The 21,413-nt window shown below is 42.3% G+C and overlaps 1 protein-coding gene across 1 annotated transcript in view; it reads left to right on the top strand.

Annotated features, from left to right (window-relative positions):
• LONP1 (lon peptidase 1, mitochondrial) overlaps positions 1-21,413 on the top strand; it is a 68,574-nt gene that overhangs the window by 12,348 nt on the left and 34,813 nt on the right. Inside the window, exons 5-12 of the mRNA XM_086947254.1 lie at positions 446-507; positions 1,004-1,133; positions 4,152-4,235; positions 7,688-7,908; positions 9,049-9,187; positions 10,814-10,992; positions 11,769-11,856; positions 16,369-16,491. Coding sequence (XP_086803380.1) covers positions 446-507; positions 1,004-1,133; positions 4,152-4,235; positions 7,688-7,908; positions 9,049-9,187; positions 10,814-10,992; positions 11,769-11,856; positions 16,369-16,491 — 1,026 coding nt within the window. The remainder of the gene's footprint in view (positions 1-445; positions 508-1,003; positions 1,134-4,151; positions 4,236-7,687; positions 7,909-9,048; positions 9,188-10,813; positions 10,993-11,768; positions 11,857-16,368; positions 16,492-21,413) is intronic.

Consider the following 21,413-nt stretch of genomic DNA (forward strand, 5'->3'; position numbering starts at 1 on the left):
ATACTAGGTACACAAATGTCGTTATCTCTTACTATAAGAATGTGCTGGGGATAGGAGGCATATAAGCGACGATCCAAAAATAGGCAGCCTGTGATTTTCTTGTTCAGAGGTTTTATCGGCACAGGGAAGACGGGCTTAGATATTGGGCCAATGTCTGGCAGGAACAAACATTAACCAGACAAGCTTTTATTTGAATTAGAGGAATCATGCAAAAGGTATGTCTTTGAAATATGTCCAGCTTAGATGAACCGTTCTATCTGCAGTGCACCAAAAACATAATTGTGTCCATAGTTGAGAATCCATAAATTCTTAATGTAGATGAAGCTAAGATGAAGGCACCTAATAGGAAAAAGTGTGGTGTCTGATTAAAGGAAAGCAATAAAATAATCATTGCTAACCAAGCCTTATGAAAATTCCTTACTTTGCTGCTATTGATGCTTCACAGGCACTTACGGCTGAGATTGTCAAGACAATCCGAGACATTATTGCCTTAAACCCTCTGTACAGGTAAGTGTTGTAAACAATTACAGATTTATTTATCAATTTCAGTTTATTGGTCATTATAAGCTTTGTAATGGAGGCTGGTGCCACCCACCCTGAAGCAGGAATTGATCTGTAGATGATAGACAGCTGTGATGTTGTCCGCCCTTTCATATCTTTGAAAGCAAATGTGTGATTGTAAGGCTGGAGAAACCTCCCTCAGCAGAGGGTTGTCTGGTAAGTGTGGGAGCAAGGAGACGAGCATTAGCAGGTTTAGTCATATAGTCATCTTCTTAACTAAAACTAAGCTACAGAATACGGCTGTCATTGTGCCGCAGAATAGTCCTTGTGGCAGAAAATAAGTCTAGCATACCTTGCTTAGCATATTTGGAGTTGGGTTTGAGAAGAGACTGTAAAACCTGGTCCACACAAGTGGGAACTGCCAGCCCTTATCTGCACCTTATTCCTGGGCTTGAGTTTGATTTTCCACTGTGGTCATGCTGCTCATTTTGTTACCTTCCAGGGAGTCTGTGCTGCAAATGATGCAAGCAGGCCAGAGGGTGGTAGATAACCCCATCTATCTGAGTGATATGGGAGCAGCTTTAACTGGTGCAGAGTCCCAAGAGTTACAGGAGGTGCTGGAAGAGACAAATGTAAGTAAGCCAAGCTTGATTTAAATCTGTAGTGTATTTTAAGGTATCAGTGGCTATTACTGGGGAGCTCCCAGCATGTCTCAGCTTGTATTGGTATCTGGTTAGTGTAATTTTATATTGAAAGATGGTGGTAGTGTGTGTTGTTGGTATTTCACAAATCGTATGAGCTATTATATTTGGACCGTGTATGTTATACGGGTGTGTATGCAGTTATCACCCATATACATATAGTACAAAGGAAGGTAGCATACAGATAGTAGTATACAGGTAAAGTTTAGAAATTAATTTACAAACAAAGACTCACAGAAACCTAAATATTAGTTCACAACTCGTATTGATCTGTTGATGTTGATCAAATGTACAGACCAGAAACCATACTATGAAAATTAATTGATCTCCAATATTTACTTGTCCATGTAGAAGCCAAACAGCCACCACTTTTTTCGTCCAGATGGATAGAATCTTCTCAAGACACACTTATTTTGAAGCAGGAGGCCTTTAATAATCAATTAAATTTAGAAATGAACAATATATATCCAATTATTCGTTAGGTCTGTTTTATAGGCAGTAGTGAAGGCGTGCCCATAATAGAGGGATGTCTAGATCCTATTTGGATAGTTGAAAACAATGTTTGTATGAGGCCCATGAAGCAGTCTAGTTGATATCTGGGAGATGTAGTATTTGAGCATTGTAAAAGCTAATATCTCAAAGTAAGTTACAAAAGTCAGGAAGTTACTTTATCTTTTATCATGTATGTAGGTCAGCGATCACATGTCTGTTGTTTGGCTCTGAAATGAAAAAATATGAGACAAATGTATTTACCTAAGATTTTTACATAGTAACATTGGTGTGCTAACCAACTTTGTATAGCTTTTGATTTGTACATTTTAGAAATGTTATTCATATTTTTCCAATAAGATCATGACTCAAGGCTGTAAATCTGAAGAACAGAATGTTGAGGGCACCCAAAGTGCAACTCTTTACCTTCATTTAGCATCTTATTAATGTTGTTGGTTTTGCTTGATGCTCACATATGCGTGCCGATGAAAGATGACTGAATCCGCTGTAGGTAACGCCTGTACAGGGATTTCTGAAGCTGGAGGACGGTGGGAGCGCTTAGGAGAGGCTGCAGGGTTGATTGTGACTGGATTATGGGCATTGCAAATTTTGCTTGTTGTTGACCATGTGATTTTTCACGATTGTCTGGAATGTTTTCTTGGTAGGAACTTTGAAAGGAACTTTTGTGAAAGTTCCATAGTTAAGGCATCACTACAATACTCTTGACAGTTATTAGCCAATATCAAGTGAATATCCGGTTTCTTGCTTGTGGAGTTGACATTATTTTCAACGTTTAATATGTTTTTTACTGTTTACGAGCCAGTCTTTAGTAGTTTTTTTTGGGGGGGGGGGGTAGGAAGCAGAGTTATATTTGTAGGACATTAACTTGCAATACTTGCTGTAAGAGAAAGTATGCCACAGTAAGTCACAATGTGGTTGTCAATGGAAAAATATTTGATTATATAAGACTTTCAAGTGTGTATTTTCATTTCATTAGAAGTGAAGAGGATGACATGGTGAATAGGACACAGGTTAAGATTATCGAAATCTATAATCCAGGAAAATATATATTTTGCCTGAATTTAGGGTTGTCTCTAAAAATCAAATTTGAGGTAGAACTGGTCTAATGTCGTCTATAGTCCACAAGAATTGGTTGACTGCTAAGAAACCCCCATTAACCAGCAGTAATAGTTCTCTGGCCTGTAAGAGCTATATTGTTTATGAGGGAGTCTAATTGTATTTCTAGTGTGAATAGTTTCCCTGGGCATGCGTCCCTATTAGTAAATGGCAATGAAAAAGGTAAAGTGAGACAGAATGGAAAGCATAATTTTTTGGAATGAGGATGTCGAGAGGTAGCAAGGGTGATGTCTGTAGTGCTACAATGTCGATATTCCATACGTTCATGTGCAAAAGACCTTTCCCAAAAGTTTATAAACCACACTGTGGATCTTAGTCTGCTTCATGTTGACAGTCGTGTACATGCTGTAATGCTCTGTGTTTTTGGTGAACGTTTGTTTCCAACATAATCTCACAGACGTGTATGGTCAGGCATATTGGTGAGTGTGTGCATTACACGTACACATGTTTCTGAGGTACACCGCGTGAACGTCTCAAAATAATTTGCAATTGGGGATCTATTGCATGTTTAGGAGGCCTGGATCCTGGCCTCATATTTAGGAGAACCACACATTGTGCAAATTACATTTATTATTGTAAAATGTCTAATAAAATAATATCCTAAACCTCTTTTAATGGATTCTGTTACAAGAGATCCAATGGATCCAGGCTGTTAAGTGTTTAAAGTGTTGGGACAAAAGAGAAATCTTGAACACTGAGTAAACTTTTGGAGAGCAATCTCTTGCATTACCAGAAAGGAAAGCACCGTTGATTTGGGAGAGATGTTTGTGAAAGAGCTGGCCAGAAGAACACTATAGATGGAAATATGGAAATAATTGCCACAAGGCCGCGAGTAACTCCTGGTTTTTCGTAGCCTGGAGGTTAATAGAGATTGAATTATTGAACATGTGGCTTCTGACTTATTTACAGTGTTATGTATTATTATGGTTATAGGTGTATGATTGGTAACATTTAACTGTGGGACTGGATAAGGCCTGATGTTTCAGTTGGAATAAACGTATTGTCCTTCATTTGTGAGAGTCGCTTTCTCCCACGGATGTCTGTTATGTCTCCACAGTATCTGAGGTTTTCCCAGATTGGGCACTTGATTCCTCTTTGACAACTTAAGCCCTCATTGAACCTTTTGTATATTTTTGCCTATTTGTCTGCTCGGCCTTTTTGCTGATGTCACACCATTTAACAGAAGTGTCAGTATTTGTGATTTGCGTTTGGGAAGAAGACTGTTGGGTACTTTCCCACTCTTGATACTTATGTTTCTAGTTGTTTAGTCCAACTTATAACAGTTATGAAAAATTGTAAAAAACAAATTCTTCCATTTGCTAGATTCCAAAACGTCTCTACAAAGCACTCTCCTTGCTGAAGAAGGAATACGAATTGAGTAAACTCCAGCAACGGCTTGGACGTGAGGTGAGGCGTTTGAGAAATTCTTTTGCATCAATAACTGTTCAAGTCTTTGTGAGGAGGATTATGTAGGGAAGGGTTATTTTTTTTTGCAGAATGTAAACAGGAAAAATCATATCAATTAGAGACTTGTCGTTATCACTTCCTTTAGTTACCAGGCGAATTCCTTAATGCAAAAATAATTTTTCTTGTGGGGTAGTTTTCTGATTGGAATCCAGCTTACCCAAAAACGTCTGAAATTTGCAAAAACCTAGAGGTCTTTTCACAGGAGACCACATTCGGAAGTCATGATAAATTCACTTTTCACTCAAATTTCTCCAATCATATGGTTCAGGTTTCCCCTGAATGTTTTGCCAACTTCCATTTAAGGGCCCTGTGGGGTAAAGTATCCGCAGATATTTTCTATTTCATCATCGGGAATTTTAAAAAAATGTGAAATTAATTATGCATAATATTTATTTTTGTAAAATTTGAATAATGTTTTATAACACATTATTAACAATTAAGAACAGTGTTACTCTAGTAACTGTTCTTTTTGTGGAGCCTATGAATTATACAGTCCTGCCAAGTATCACTCATTGGGTGTGACACTAACGCAGTTCAGTGTGGTGGTCCGCATCACCGCACTGAAATGCGTTGTTACGCATATGATGCATTCCACATTGTCTGCTGAAGTGCTGCCTTAAACTGAAGTGTGTGGCAGCTATCAGCACGCCGCCCCTGGCCTGCACACACAGCTCGTGCAGGCTTGGTGCGGCCGCTGTTAAACTACGGGCCGTTGGAAGGCAGCTCACTACTCTGCTACAATGTATCTTAATCCCCGGCGCCACTCTGCCAGTCAGGTTGTAATAAATCTGGCCGTCCGTGGCGCTGCGGGGTGACTTCATGTCCTGCTGTCAACGAGATTTTGAGCTGCTTGAGTTTGCAGGCACACAGGCCAGGCCACAATCATAATCATGGCTCTCTTTAAGCAGCGCTGCTGCTGCTTGCATCAACCCGGCCGGCCGCCTGCACTGTCATGGCCCAGTCATATGGCCGCCGCCTGCTGCAAATCCAACCCCAGCCCACCCGACCGTGGCGCCTGAATTATCAGAAAGTGTTCTGCTTTTGAAGTGAGCTGCAGTATTTGTTTTCTAAAGTTAACACCTGCCATGCTGTTATTTCATTGCTATTAAGTCTGCCTGGCAATTTGGCGGTGGTAGTAGTTAACAAGAGTCGCAGAAGGTGCTTGAGCCGGTCTCCCTTCCTTTGCAGCATCTGCATCCCTCTGTGCTGCTGCTCCTTGACCGCCTTAGTTCTTTCCTGTGGTGACGTCCTGCTCTTCAGAAAGTCGCTTGAAATTAAAGTTACCAGTTTCTCTGGCGGATCCGGTGGCTTCCCGCCTGATTTGTGCTTTTAGAACTTCTCCAATGATATTCGGACTTGGAGGGCTCTCTTGGAAGGTCTCTCTCTTCCGGCCTTGATGCGAAAAGTGTTGGTCCACACAGACGGTAACTCTGGCTCCTGAGAAAATAAAGGTTGTGTGAAGGGATAGTTCTCGGCCTAGAGCTTCTTTCAGGTAACACAGTGGGTGGTCGAGAGACTTATCTGTGGCAGCACTAAAGTGCGATTTCTCCATTTAAACAGGAGTGGGTGTTCCCCCTTGTCGTCTTGCGTATCTTCTAAACAGTAAATATACATCTCACTGGGGTCTTAAACATTTGAATCGAAAGAAAAGAAGCCTCATTGTGCTTTGGGACACATTAATAGTTTAATTTCAACTAAAACAGACACTTTAATAAAAGAGAGAATGTTTTTTCCCATATTTGCTCTGCATCTAGTGCGGTATGTAGGTGCTGCGTGTGTAGAGGTCCATGCAAATCTTTAAAAAGAGCGGGCGGCTGCACACTAGACCACAGCTGCAGAGCGCATCTATTGATTTAAATAACTGCTTAGCGACCCCGGTCGTAAAAATGTGAAGCTACAACAGGGGCAGGATGTTCGAAGAAATACTTTCTTTCAGCAGATATTTGATGTGTTTGGTAACCCGGTGATGGATTTAAGAGTGTAATGGTGGACAGCGATAGAGCAGCTGAAATATTGACTACCGACATATTTATTGCTAATGTGTAGGCAGTGATTTTCCAGGTTCGAGCTTGTTAATGTGCTGCGCAACTGGCTCAACTGAGGGAGCAGCTTATATTATTAGCTTTTGTGTCTGGTGCGAAAATATTTATTGATTTTCCAGTCACGCTTGCAACTTCATAATTTTGTGTTTAAAGTTGAATTGAAAAGTACAGTTCTTGCATTTAGCTGGTCACATCCAACAGTCAATTAAAGGTAGAAGCTGTTGCTTATAATGTTGAGTTCGGAAAACGTTACCATTACCAATACCTTTAAAGTTAACCACAGGCTACATCTGTGTGTGGGGGGAGCCGTTTGGCATGTCTGTTATTTCTGATATTTGTTTCCCTGGTCTTCATTACTTGATGTCACTCATAGTCGTTGAAATGTCACTCATAATTACACTGAAATTTTGAATATGTCACACATAGCAATCTGAAACCTTGGCAGCTATGATTATATGTAATTGATTTTGAAAACACTACGGGCTATTGGTGTTTTAAAGTGCGCTAAAGCTTGCACATTCACCTCTAGCAGTTCTTTATAATCCTTGGCGTATGTGATTTGGATATTATAAGGCACCAATGAGTTCCTCAAGCATGGATAGCCTTCATAAGGTCATGAAGACATATCATGTGATGTGCAATACTCTTGTTGAGGTCACCAGAAGGTAAGATCTTTATAGGGAACGAATAGCGATGGCATATTCGCTTCCCTATCCACCTGGTCAGTGGACAGCATACCACAAGGTGGAAGTGGATTGTATTAACCTCTCTGTAAAAAAAAAAAAAGCATAGGTCTTGCTTCTAATCATGTTGCAGCAGGTAAGTTGCTTAAATCAGGGGTCTAACATTAAAGTCCATTCCTGAGACATGCCTCCTGGGTCCAGATGTGGTTGGAGGATTGCACAGGTGGATGGTGACATGGGTCAAGCCCTGCCACAATTTACGTTGTTGTGGTCGTACTCTTGGTGTACTGTGTATTTGCCTCTCCATAAAATAGTTTGTGCGCAAACAAGAGGCTAATAAATATGGCTAAGAGTGTGAGACACAAAATCCCTCGAAGTTGTAGTGCCCTCCGAAGGGGTTGTGTGAGGGATGGAATAGTGCAGACAAGCAGTAGTGGGAAAACTCACACAAATTGGATCAAGATCCAACGTAGCAAACAGGTGGACTGGATATCATCATGGGTAGTGTCTCTGTAGTTGTTCTTGTGGTATATAGTCTGTGGTATATTTCCTTGCATAAAATTGTGTATGGGTTTGAAAGGTGAAACAAAGTATTTAATTGGAAGGCCTGCAGCAGATGGGAGTTGCATTTAAGAAGGGAAAATGTAATTGGTGAACTCTTTTTTAGGTGGAGGAGAAAATTAAGCAGACCCATCGCAAGTACCTTCTTCAAGAGCAATTGAAGATCATAAAGAAAGAACTTGGTTTGGAGAAGGAGGACAAGGACGCCATTGAGGAGAAGTTCAGGGAGCGTTTAAACTGCTTGGTGGTTCCGAAGCATGTCATGGAGGTCATCGACGAGGAGCTGAATAAACTCGGACTCTTGGACAATCACTCTTCGGAGTTCAGGTATTTGCATGAGAGCCTTGAAAAAGAGAGCGTGTATTTCATTGTGAATTTTTTCTTCATGTCACATTTTCTAACTCCCCTTGTAACATGCATTACTACTACCTCCTACCACGTAGATAATAAGTGCACAATGTTGTCGTCTCAGTAAAAGAGGAAATTAAAAGAATTTTCAAGAGATTGTACCCTGGATGATAAGAAATTAGCGCATGTGCATAGTTACCCTTTTCCACATAAGTATTTTGCTAAACAATTTGGAGTCAAACGTATGCAAATAGATTGAGTAGCAATACATGCTTCTGAAACAACAGTCTACTATATTCAAGCTGTGAAAACTAATGATTTATATATATATTTAAGTATTTAGATATTTTTAATTGGTTACTTTCCCACTTGTCACTTAATCCGTGCCCTAAATCTTCAATAACTTTTTGGAAAGTAAGTGCGGGCACCCTTAAATTGAGAATAAAGCAAGCTTTTAAGTCGTCTATATTGGAAAGGACAGAGGATAACTGCAGTAGCTAAGTTTTTCACTATTCACTGTGCGTGCTATCACAAATTTTATAATGCACATAAGTCGACTAATTTAATTTTTCATATGGCGGCCAACAAATACGTTTGTTTATTCTTTTCACCACTGAGGAATCCAAAAATCGGATAACATATGGACACTACCATTTAATGGTTTCCTATAGAAAGGTCTGTTGGTAACAGAACAGGTAGGCTTGGATACTATATATGGCAGTAGGTGAAAACTCAGGCTTTGATCTGCTGCCATGGAGCTTATGTAGTGCAAACATCTGCTGGTTATCAGATATTCCACCTATTCTCAGTCAGGCAGCGATTTTTCGGGCCTTGCAAAGTATCCAGGCATTGGTGGTTACTGTGCTAATTGTACATTAGGGACTCTGGAAATTTGCAATTAGGTTGTCTCTTCCCCAATCAATGCAAGATCCTCCTAAAGAAAGGTTTTATTTAAATATTGTGAATCAGTGGAAAGAGCTGTTGTCAGGAAGGTAACACCACAGTTGAGACAGCAACAGATATTGCAGATTGTTACCATATTAAGAGGGGGTGGGGTGTTTCAAGATAACTCAACAGTACAAACCAATCATGGTCTTTATGTTTTTTTCTTTTCTTCAGTGTAACTCGGAATTATCTAGATTGGTTAACATCCATTCCATGGGGTAAATACAGCCAGGAGAATCTGGACCTTGCAAGAGCGCAGGAAGTCTTGGAGGAGGACCATTATGGAATGGATGACGTCAAAAAGCGAATTCTGGTAAAAGACCAATCACATTTTTAATTTAATTAAGGTTCCTTTGCAGCTACCTGTTGCCCTTCTCTCCTTTAATATGGACTTCAAGACATCGCTATATGAAAAATGGCTGTCAGTACTATAAAGAAGCTATTGTTCTACATTCACCAGTCCAGTCATACCCAAATACTCCAATATTTTAACCAAGTGACCATGCTGTTCCATGAGAAATCTGGATGTGGCATACGGGTATCAGAGGACTGACCTCTGCGGGGTGAGATTGTCCCTTTGCTGATGAAAATTAAACTCCCTCTTCCACAGCACAGATCTTACACTTAATAAAGACACAGCCTTGTTCATTGTTTTCCTTTGAAATTCTAAGCTGTATTAAAAGACCTCTCTCTTGGGCGAGATAGTACATGAGGAGAAGTCTGGCTGGGCACCTCAGGCTGCGCTAAAATAAAATCACTCTGTTTCAGTTGTCTTTCTCTGTCCATGACCAGAAATCTATTTAATTGTTGGCAACACAGCTTGAAGATCGCTCCTGGATACGGCTAATTCACCATTTTTTTCCCCTTAATGTTGGGGTTCTTTTGCCAATATAAATCCATTTTGGTTTGGAGAGACAGTAAGACCAATATTAAAATGGGAGATGTGCTTTTATCAACTTTAACAAGTCCTGATGCTCAAATACTGAGAAGTGTTAGGCTCTCAGCACCTACTTCAGGAATAGTATAATGCTGCATGTTGTATTTATATCCTTTTAAATTTTACTGTGCAGTGATGTAACTGATTGTGCTAAGTAAAAATGGATCGAATTATCTGCACCCACCCCTAACCAATCTGTCCACTATCCACAAGTGCCGTTACCAACATCCCAAATCACTGTCACATCCTATGCAGACCCCTTATGGCTCTTGCTTAGCAAAACAAGGATGACGTCTCGCTCCTGTGCCCTAAAATTTACAGCTCATTTGAGCTCAATCGCAACATGGAACTCATCTAGAGGTGTAACCACAATACACAGAAGCTTTTATGTAACTATAGTTTAGCTTTGGATCTGTGAACTCTTTTGTGTAACTCTTGATGTCTGTACGATATACTATCATTTTTCCTATGCTTCGGTTTCCAGGACACACGTTTATCCATTTTGCACTGTAATCCTTTTTGCACTGTATCCATTTTGCACTGTTAACAACTGGGCACCACCAAGACTCCTAGCATTTGACCACGATAGGTCATGACAGGTCTCTGTGTTTATGCATCTAATGCAGAGATTTATGTTTAACCAGTAGGTGGACTGATTCAACAACTTATGTACCTGAAGTTGATACAGTGAGTATTATTGAATTGGGTAATAGTAACACTTATTATTTAATATGCTGTGAAGCGCTATTACGAGAGAGAAATCGCTATATCTAAAGTGAATTGTACACATCCTGCTGGTTATTTTCTTAGTAGCTCTATTCTCTGAACCACTATGGGCCTTCTTCCAAAGTTACCTCTTAGCCCAAACACGGACAGTACATTGTGGGCATTCCATTTACTGTGTATAAAAACACATGTGATCTATCATGTTTGGATTTGTTTAGATTTCCTAAAGCTGAACTTTTGTCCATCCCACCATCAAGTTGTTATTCTTTATTTCAGGAATTCATAGCTGTAAGCCAGCTACGGGGGACGACTCAAGGAAAGATCCTTTGTTTTTACGGCCCTCCTGGGGTTGGCAAGACAAGCATTGCCCGCTCAATTGCCAGGGCCTTAAATCGTCAATACTTTCGATTCAGTGTTGGAGGAATGACGGATGTCGCGGAAATCAAAGGGCACAGGTAAGCACCATACCCGCAAGGATGAAGATCGAAAAGGATTATCACCAGCCCATGCATGGTCACAAATATTAATGTTTTAGATCAATCCAATGAAATTGTTTTGGGGATCTATTAAAGCAGTGGATCCTTTTAGTACAAGAGGATGCTCTATGTACGAGAAGATGATCTAGGTTAATATTCTCAGCAGATCACCCTAGGATTGTGAGGGCATATTAGAGTACTAATTTACAGCCACTTCCATTCAAATTTCAAAAGCTAACATTGTGGAGAGGACCATGGTCGGATCTCCAATCTGCCAACCCACCAGCAAATGGCATAAATGACTATCTTCAGTTAGCTTCAATTACTTCTGTAGGAAGAAATTATCATTCTAAATCTATATGCAGGCGAGATATTTGGAATAGATATTTGACACATCTGAATGTCATGACCCCTCTGTCAACTCGTAGGTGTTTTCTTCAAATTTTGATTTAGACTGAACTTTCTGAAATGTTCTTCATTGTTTGTTATGGAATGTTAGTCAACACATTTTATACATATTAAATAAATGTGGCCAAATAAGTGTTACTTGGAGCATATGTACTGAGAAACACAGTTTCTGACTATTATTAGAAACAAACGTGAAGTCCCAACTTTTGTTTTACTTACGCAGAGAGTGAGAGAATGAATGTATGAAAATATGAATGTGTTTAATATAAATAAATTAGAGATGAGTTTTAAGAATATTTGTATAGCTTGAGTAGGTAACTTGTTTTGTAATTTCTTTCCTAAACTAGGAGAACTTATGTTGGTGCAATGCCTGGAAAAATTATTCAGTGTCTAAAGAAAACCAAAACTGAAAACCCTCTAGTTCTTATTGATGAGGTACAAGCTTTATTTAATTTTTTGTTTGTCCCTTTGTTCCTGAGTTAGCGTTAGCAATGTTAGTACTTTTTGCATGCCAGCTTGAAAATTCAAGAAAGAGAGAAAGAATGAAGTGGCTGTCTACAGCAAGGCATCTTGGGTCATCCACTGCACTTTCGAAGTGAAGATGATCATTGCAAGCAAGCTGTTCACCAGAATAGCTTGGGGTGGCTACTCTGAATTTGATCGCAGGAAGTCCCAAGTGCATAGTATTGACACTTCGTACCACTGGCCGGAACAAAGTGGCTTGTAGAGGAAACAAGTAGTCCTGCAGAGGCTTACTAACAACCAACTCTATACACCCATAAAGAGTCTTGTAAGAGCAGAGTGTGGAGTCTGAAGGAAAGGGAAGGACAAGACCCTGTCTCAGAACTCCAGAGTCTGGCAGTAAATTCAGGTGCAAATTTATTCTCCAAGAAAAACCTTGAGAAAGTCCAGTTGCATCCTTTACTTGAATTCCATGTCACTGAGGAGGGGTGTAAAAGAAGGGTAATGTGTTGAAGCTATTGTAACAAGTATAGAAGGGGTAAAGGAACTTGTCTCCTGTTGAAGCATTGCTTGCTCGTTTTCCTTGTGCATTGGTCTTTGTGGCCTATTGGCGTTCATTTTGTAAGCATTACTCATTTGGTGGTTTTGCTTCACTCCCACTCCTTGTCTGTTTTGAAAACTTGACAAGGGAAAGGTTGGAGTTTGTGATGTTCCATCATGGGGCAGCTCAGGGAGGCAGTCTGTACTTTTGGATATAACCGTGCATCAGGATGTCAAAAGGCAGCTGCTTATAACGCAGTGGCATCCGTAAAGGTGTAAAGACTTGCTAAGGCAAAGAGAGGGCAGACCCTGATACTGAGAAGGGGCCAATGGATGATCTAAGCCTGCTTTCTTCTTCCTTCCTTATAATTCCCTTACCATATTCTGCTTCCAATGAAAGCAGCTCCTGCCGCGCACACATATAACACCATTTTCTGACCTAGAAAGGGAAAGGAATAATTGTGTTACTCACCTGCACATTGTTGCAAGACATCTTTGAAGAGTTCCAGCAAGAGATCATTCAGGCAACAACGCTCCTTTATATTCTGACCACATCCCATCTGATAGTACTAGAAACTTAAGAGAAGTTATTTACATTGCAATTGAGCCCATTGGTGCCCACTGAACCACAAAGGAACTTGCCAAGACCCTTTGCTTTAAAGTAGCATCAGTGTTATTGTTTCTAGTATTTGTTATGGGCAAAAAAGATCCCTGGATCTCCAGCAGAAAGGCAAATTAGTGTATTTGTAGGCAACCCATGATAGAAGAGGTTGGAAGAATGGTAGGTCTCCTATTCAAGACCGAAAGATCAATGTGGAAAGAAGTTCTTCTGACCTACTCGGAGTCCTTATTGGGTATTTTTGGTTGGTCTTAATCTGTCTGAGCATTTACATGTATAGTCGGGAGGCACAGTTTGATTAAAATGTTTACTTATCAGGGGCCACATATAGATGCAGGATACATTGATTTGAAGCTTGTAGAAATGGCAGAGTTAAATGGCCTACTTTAACACATGACAGACTCCTTGTAATGGTCTTTTCAACCAAGTTGGTTGTATTTGACTACAAGTGAAATATCAGAAAACCATTGTAGGAACTTTGTGAAGGTCCCAGGGCAGACTGGGGTCACTGGGCTCAAGTTGTGACAAAAGTACCCCTTCACTACCTACTGGTCATCTGTGGCTTAACCTTACCCTTGCACTGAAAACTGAGCACCAAGTGCACCCCTTTAGTACTTTCAGGATAATGGAGTCGAGAAGGCCTAAACTTATTCAGGGAGGTGGTGATGGGTCAAAGACTTAATGAACCATCTAACGTGAATAAATACATCAAGGTCCAGCCAGTGCTTTTACTTAGAATAAAAAGTACTTTACTTCCTCACACACAACACATTACTGTACATAAGATTCAGAAAGACCCTGTGTGCTTGGGAACAGAACCTCTGCAGTTCCTTCTAAGATACAATTCCTGCGAGCATTATACAATCTTCTTCTACAGTCCTCCTCTTTAAAGTTTCTCTTGGGGAACGATGCAGTCCTTCATTGTCTCTCCCACTCCTTGTCCTGAAAATAGGTCAACACCCACTGCTTTCAAGAGTTTAATTCATGTTCAGAGTTGGCAGGTCAAATCATGAAAGTTTCTCCCCTTTTGGTTGTATGCCCCAAAAAGTACAGTAAATTCAGAATCTCTTGAATGCAATGTAGGGCTGGCCTACACGCCCATCAGTGATTGGTGAGCTTATTACTCCAGGTGGCATATTCCGTGCATGGCCCACCGAGCCAGTTTGTCATCTGGTCATACTTACCCGGCCAACATCTTGTGCTGCGCAGTTCTGACGCATGCCAGTCAAGTGAGTGTATGCACTGTATTCACCAGTGATAGACTAGCCATGTTCAAGCTACGCTTTTCACAGTCTGGTGTTCCTGGCTTGCAGTTTCTCCCTCCGGCCCTTAAACAAGCCTTTTATCTAAAACAAAGCTAGGATCCTACCATTGCTACAGGTTGTAGTCTTCACATTACTCTGGATCTTGAACACTGGTCTGTTTGTGACGACTGTTTTTGGTCACCCAGCAGACTTTCCACACAGCACTGAGAAAGGCTCCCAAACGCATGCATTTCAAAAAAGAAACGTAAAGCAAGGATACTTAGGAGTCTCAGAACTTTCTTGTTGTGTACGAGAACCGATACTTCACTGAGAAACGTGGCAGACTGCTTGACCCAATACGTCGCAGAGAAACACGGCACACTGCTTGACCCGATACGTCACAGAGAAACGTGGCACACTGCTTGACCCGATGCGTCTCAGAGAAACTTGGCACACTGCTTGAAAGCTGCAGCCACATTTATATACTAATGTGGCAGACAGTACTTGTGTATTCCAATAGTTAAACAATGTATTGCCTTTTGCTCATTCTACTTTTGTCACAAGGGTGGTGAGTGAACTTGACAGTCTTTAAACTGGAGAAAACCAAAACAAGGGTGCAGAGACCAGGGTTGCTACTCTACAAAACTACCTGTTAACCTGCGTTTAGCCCTTCCAGAGACCTCTGGCCGCTAAAGGGCATGGGAAAACTCCCTAACTTCAAAGGGGGCCTTCTGTCTCTTTTCCAAAATACTACTCCGTCTGACAGCTACAAAGAATTCTTTGGAATGTTTTGTGGATTGCCCTGCTGTTCACATCTGCATCTCCTGGACTCCTCACTCTCTATGAACAGACAAGTCAACGCCGTTTCATCATCTTGCTTCAACATTCTTCGCATGCTCAAAAAAACATTTCGCTGGATCCCCACCGAAACTAGAAAAACGGTCACCCACGCACTGGTCACGAGTCGCCTGGACTACGGAAACACCCTATACGCCGGTACCACCGCAAAACTCCAGAAAAAACTCCAACGCATCCAGAACGCTTCAGCCAGACTCATACTAGACATCCCGCGTAAAGACCACATCTCTGGTCACCTGAAAAACCTCCTCTGGCTCCCCGTCAATAAGAGGATTACTTTCCGCCTCCTAACCCACGCGCACAAAGCACTTTACGAACTTGGACCCGAATGCCTCAACACACGACTTTCCTTCTACACCCCCTCCCGCCAGCTACGATCCTCCAACCAAGCCCTTGCTACTGTACCTCGCATCAACAAAACCACCATGGGAGGTAGATCCTTCTCCTACCTGGCAGCTAAAACCTGGAACTCACTTCCCACTCACCTTCGCCTCACTCAGAACCACCTAGCAGTCAGAAAACAACTTAAAACTTGGATATTCGACAAGTAATTCCCCACCCTTCTTCGAGCGCCTTGAGACCCTCTGGGTATGTAGCGCGCTATATAAATCATTTGACTTGACCTCTACCTTAGGTACCACTTGAACATAGCAAGACAAAATAAATCCCAGTGCTGCTTTGACCTGCTTCTTCTTACACCCATCGTCTGCACACTAAACAGTGCATGTATGGGACTTCAATGTCCCACATGGAGGGTGAAGGACCCAGTTACAGGAGAATATAGGCGCATTTAAAAAAGAACAGGAGAGGCTGGTGGGCCAGAGACAGGTAAAACATTCTTGTCCTACAAAAATCAAATTGCTGCCACCCCTGTCAGTGCACAGGGATGATGAGGACTTACTAAAGTTAGGTGTGCTCCTCTGACCACGGAGACAGCTATAGGTGTAAATGTTTGTCAAAGAGATGCCTCTACTTCACACATTTTAGTCCTGTGTGCTGAGGGACCAAAAAGCAGCACCTAGCTGTTGTGAATTTGGGGCAGGAGTGCATGCCACAAAGAGCCAGGACGTGGACCTTTCTCCACCGCAGTACATCTTTATGAAAAATATATTATTGGTATTACAGTGGTCTCCTGAATTGCTGCCTATGACCTCTCGCACAACAATGTCCTATTTTGCATGTGCTGTAATGTGAATGTTTTATTAAATCTGTTTTGCGTTGTAGGTGGATAAAATAGGGCGCGGCTTTCAAGGCGACCCATCTTCAGCACTTCTTGAACTTTTGGATCCAGAACAGAATGCAAATTTCTTGGATCATTACCTCGATGTTGCTGTTGATTTGTCTAAGGTACTTCTTTTGTAAATCTCTTTAGGCCAAAAAATGACAAGTCTAGGAAGTCTATTCTCAAATTATGATACTTATTAAGGCACTTAATTAAAGGACTCGTGGCTATTCATTGGGGATTTAGAAGTCTGTTGTGCATATGTTGTTTGCTTGGTGGGACCACTGATTTCAATAACTTTTCTACATCACCTTTGTACCATGGGCATAGCGTAAGTAGACTACAGTCTGCTTCAAATCTTTATTTGTGTGTGAAATGCTAAAATATCCGGGTCCTGGCTAATTTCGGTACCCTACTTTCATTCAAGTATGCTCACTAGATAGACAAAAGACAACTATTAGGAAATCATAACCTTGTGTATGACCAAAGGAATTCTTATTGCTTCATAAATCATTGTCTTAACGCTAAGGTATTGTCAGCAGTACATCATTGCTTAATGTTTTAGACCCTGCTAAAGCTAGTAATACTCAAATACTGTTCTCCTTACCCCATCAGTCCCTTTTATGCTATGGGTGGGAGTTTGTATTGTTTGTTCGTTGTGTCGTCTATAATGGAGCCATTTCTTATGATGGCGCCTCTGCTGCAGGCAGCAGAGGCGTCCTTTGTGCTCCATTCTTTTGAATCTGCTTATGATTATCCGACCATGATCTTCACCCTGTTGCCAATGGAACTACCTTCTCTTTGCAGCATGTTGTCTTCCTGACAGTTGCTATCCAGGAGCAAATGCAAATCTGTCTCTTTTTTTGGATGTCAATGGGGATGGCGAACATGGATGCCAATTGTCTGACCAAGGGTACTAATGGCAGTGAGTGACAGGATGTGGATTGTCTGAAAGTGTGATTGGTGCCTCCGGTTCCCTGGATGAATGTTGGTTTGAATTGCGTCTGAGGTGACACTAACTGAAATTCGTGAGTGCTGGTAAGTTGTCTCTATTTGACACGGGTGTGTGTGAGATTGTCAGGTGGAGGACAACTTTCTGTAAGAAGGGTGAAATGGGTTTGTGTCTGTGTGTGCTATCAGCACCAACCTAGTAGATTGCGTTTAACAGCTGCCACCTATCATCTGATCCCACCCATTATGAGGTTTATGTGCTGAATTTTTTTTCTGGTTTTCTACCATTTGTCTAAAAACCCCAAATGGCTTTGAATGTGCCTCCTCTGCGAGGATCAAAGCCTGTCCGCCGTCCCCTTAAATTAGGTTAAGCCAAGCACAATTAACTGTATCAGCGTAGCACAAAACGCAGCACAAAATCTTTGCTACTGTAGACCAACCTGATCGCTTCATTCTTCTAAGAAACCAGATCTACTCCTGTACTTGCCCCAGTATTGGAACTTTCATAGATTCCCATGCTTTGTATCATTCCCCCGTCGTCGGAATGGGAGCCTCGGTAAATAAAAAATACCATAGCAGTAAGTACAAAAGAGAAAACTAGGCCTAGGCCTGATCTCATTTTGTAGCTTGTCCACCTCTTTTTGTACAAGAGACCAAGAATTCTGTAACAACCAATCAACACAGCCTCACCCCTTAGAACCCTCCTGAGAGCCTCAGATTTTTCTACCGCACGTTGCGCTAGGGAGTCTCCACTGAGCTCTTCTCAGATTTTTCTCTTCAACTTGGATTCTTTTTCATTTTCTTCAAATTTACAATGTCTGTCAAGGAGAAGAAGGCATTATTTAGAGCTTGTGCTACTTGTTCTAAAAAGAAACTGTTTGTGGAGGACAAGCATGATGATGTATCTACTGCTTGTACCCGGACCACAAGGCCACAGATTGTAAGATCTGTAGGACTTTCTCGACAAAGACCTTGAGAGACAGGGAGGGCTGCCTATTAACTTGGCTGCAGAAGATGAAATCACGTAAGGAAGTTATTTCATCTGATGAGGACTCTTCATCAGCTGCGTCCTCCAGAAGATCCAGAAAGAAGGGTCATCCCCTTCTACTTCTACTGAGCCACCTGTCAAAGCCTCACAAAAGACCTCTGATAGGTCTGAAAGGGCTAGTCCCATTAAATCTCCTCACCGAGGTGAAAAGGAGAGGCTGGGACAGGCTGCGGAGACAGACACAGCCAAGAAAGTGAAAAAAAGATGTTTCTGTTACTTCTCCACCATCTCAGAAGGAGAAGGAAGGCAAGAAACCTTCTACTGTCCCTCAGGAAGGAAAGCCTAACAAGAAACAATGTCCGTCGACGACGAAATCAGCAAGTACTTCGACGACCGCTTCAAAGAAAGACCCAAGTTCTCGAATAGCTCCGTCGACGGTGGCTTCGTCGACGTTTCAAGTGCCTGTTTCCAGCTCGTCGACGATGGTGTCTGCATTCTCGACGTCGACGATTATGACCGCGAAGGTAGTGTCGACGACGACGTCGACGACGGCAGTTTTAATGGTGATGACGACTAGCTCGCCGACGACACCGTCGACGATCAATCCACCGTCGACGACAAAAACTCTGTCGACGAGATCCATTCCTCCGTCGACTGTCCCGTCGACGATCCAAAAACTCAGCATTTCCATACGAAGGCAACAAATAACCCCTAAGATGATCTCTCCTAGACGGGTAACACCTTTGCCTCCCACTCTGTTATTCGATGAGGAGTCTGACGACAAGGGTGATGATGGTCCTTATGGGGATGCCGACAGCCCATCGGACTTACAAGTAAAGTGTCAGGATACAGATTCTGAGGAATATTACGATACAGGGCGCCAATATGTCCAACAAGGCAGGCCTCCACAGAACTTACGTCAGGATATGGTGGCAATGCCGCATCCTTAATTTCGGATTTGCAGTTAATGTTGCAGGATTATAGGAAGAGGTTTCCATCGCAAACTGCAGTACAACAGGAGCGTCCTCCTTCTCCATCTATTCCTACTACTCCTGCGGTGGCAGTGACACCTGTGGTTTCACGAGTTGCGGAACTAGAACCCAGAGAGAGTTACCAAGCGATTGTGACCGTTCAAGATGACAATGTCTCTTGTGATGAAAATCTTCAGGAAGATCCTCCTCATGATCCAGATAGAGGTTATGATGAGGATGACTTCATGATCCGGATGCACCAGTGCCGGATACTGCTACTTCCCCTCCAGCTGACATTGGAGGTTTCTATTACCTTATGGAGAGGGCGTCTAGGAGATTTGGCCTGCCGATTACTACTGTTCAGACATACTGTTTCCTTTATGACTTTAAGGAACCTTACAGAAAGTCTATTCGGTCAATCCCAATAATAGAGCATGTATGGTCAGAAGGTATTAAGGTCATGCAGAATCCTGCAACAGTCATCCCTGTTCTTCCACGGCTGGAGAAGAAGTATAAAGCGCCAGAGGGCAGTCCAGCTTGCCTAATTGGACAACCAAAACCGGATTCCGTCATTTCCCAAGCGGCGCAAAGCAAGTCTAAAAATCCATCGAGACCACTTACAACAACGCCAGACAAAGAAGGTAGACATCTGGACAATGCACCTTAACACAGCTGAACCCGCCAGGGCACGAAAAGCAGTAGTCGCTATGTCCATAGCACAATCTATCACCTCCGAAGAAGAACGCTCTCCTTCCATCAGAACTTTCCTGGCCTCATCTTTCGATGCCTCTGGAAGTTGATCCTCAAACTGGGATAAATCGCACCACATTTGGCGATCATACCTGCCCAAGATGGCAAGAGCATTAGAAGCTCGAACTAGGAGGCTGGCCATAGTAGAGAATCTTTTGCCCACATTGTCCAGATGCTGGCTGCGGGCAACCTGGTTTCGCCAGGAGGTCCAGAACAAGATCTTAGATTTGCCATACGATGGGGACATGCTTTTCGGAAAGCATGTGGATGAAGCCCTTCAAGGCATCAAAAAGTACACGGACACGGCGAAGTCCTTGGGGTCTTTGAATTACCGTAAAGTTCCATTCAAAGGTGCGAGAGGGAGAGGTTTCTCCTCATGCGGAGGTGGCAACCAACAGCGGTACTCATCATATTCGCAATCCTCCCAATCTTACAAACCCCAATAATCCAATCAACGCCAAGGCCAGTCGGCGTCTTTCTCTCGCCAATCACAGATCGTCAAGGACGGAATAACTCCAAACGACAATAGCGGCCTCACGGCTCTTTCTACTGTTCCTACCCCTCTGACGACATAAGTGGGGGGCAAGATTTCTCATTGTCTAAGCAGTTGGAAGGTTATTACATCAGACCAGTGGGTCCTGAATATCGTTCAGAGTGGCCACACGTTGGAATTTCAACATCTTCCTCCAAGCAGAGCTCCAGGCGCCAACGACTCGAAACATCTAGGACTGCTACGTCTCGAGGCCCACCAGCTTTTCATCAAGGGGGCAATAGAATCTGTACCTCTCTCACAAAGGGGGGAAGGATTTTATTTCAGGTTCTTCCTGGTTCGCAAAACAGAAAAATGGCGCCCCATATTAGATCTACGGGAGCTCTACACCTATCTCATCAAGCTATCCTTCAGGATGGTCACTCTCCAGGATATTCTTCGTCTGCTAAATCCAGGAGACTACATGGCGACTCTGGATTTAGAGGATGCTTATTTCCATGTGCCGATTTATCCGGCTCACAGACAATACATGTGCTTCACAGTAGGCAAGAGCCATTTTCAGTTCAAAGTTCTTCCTTTTGGTCTCCAGTTTGCACCAAGGATATTTACAAAGGTGTTGGCTCTGGTGGCAGCATTCCTCAGGAAACAATCTCTGGAAGTTTTTCCCTATCTGGACGACTGGCTGGTCAAGGCTCCATCTTTCCAGGGAACTTCCAAGGCCATTACGACCTGCATCCAACTGTTCAGCCGCCTGGGCCTTCGGCTCAACAAGGACAAATCTGTTCTTCAACCATCCAGGACAGCAAGGTTTCTGGGATCCATTCTGGACACGAAACGCTGCAAGGCTTACCCAACGGAGGAACGTCAAAACAAATTGATGCTATGGGCTCGCCTCTT

The sequence above is a fragment of the Lissotriton vulgaris genome, chromosome 12 (assembly GCF_964263255.1).
Source record: "Lissotriton vulgaris chromosome 12, aLisVul1.2, whole genome shotgun sequence".
In the NCBI taxonomy this organism is placed as follows: domain Eukaryota; kingdom Metazoa; phylum Chordata; class Amphibia; order Caudata; family Salamandridae; genus Lissotriton; species Lissotriton vulgaris.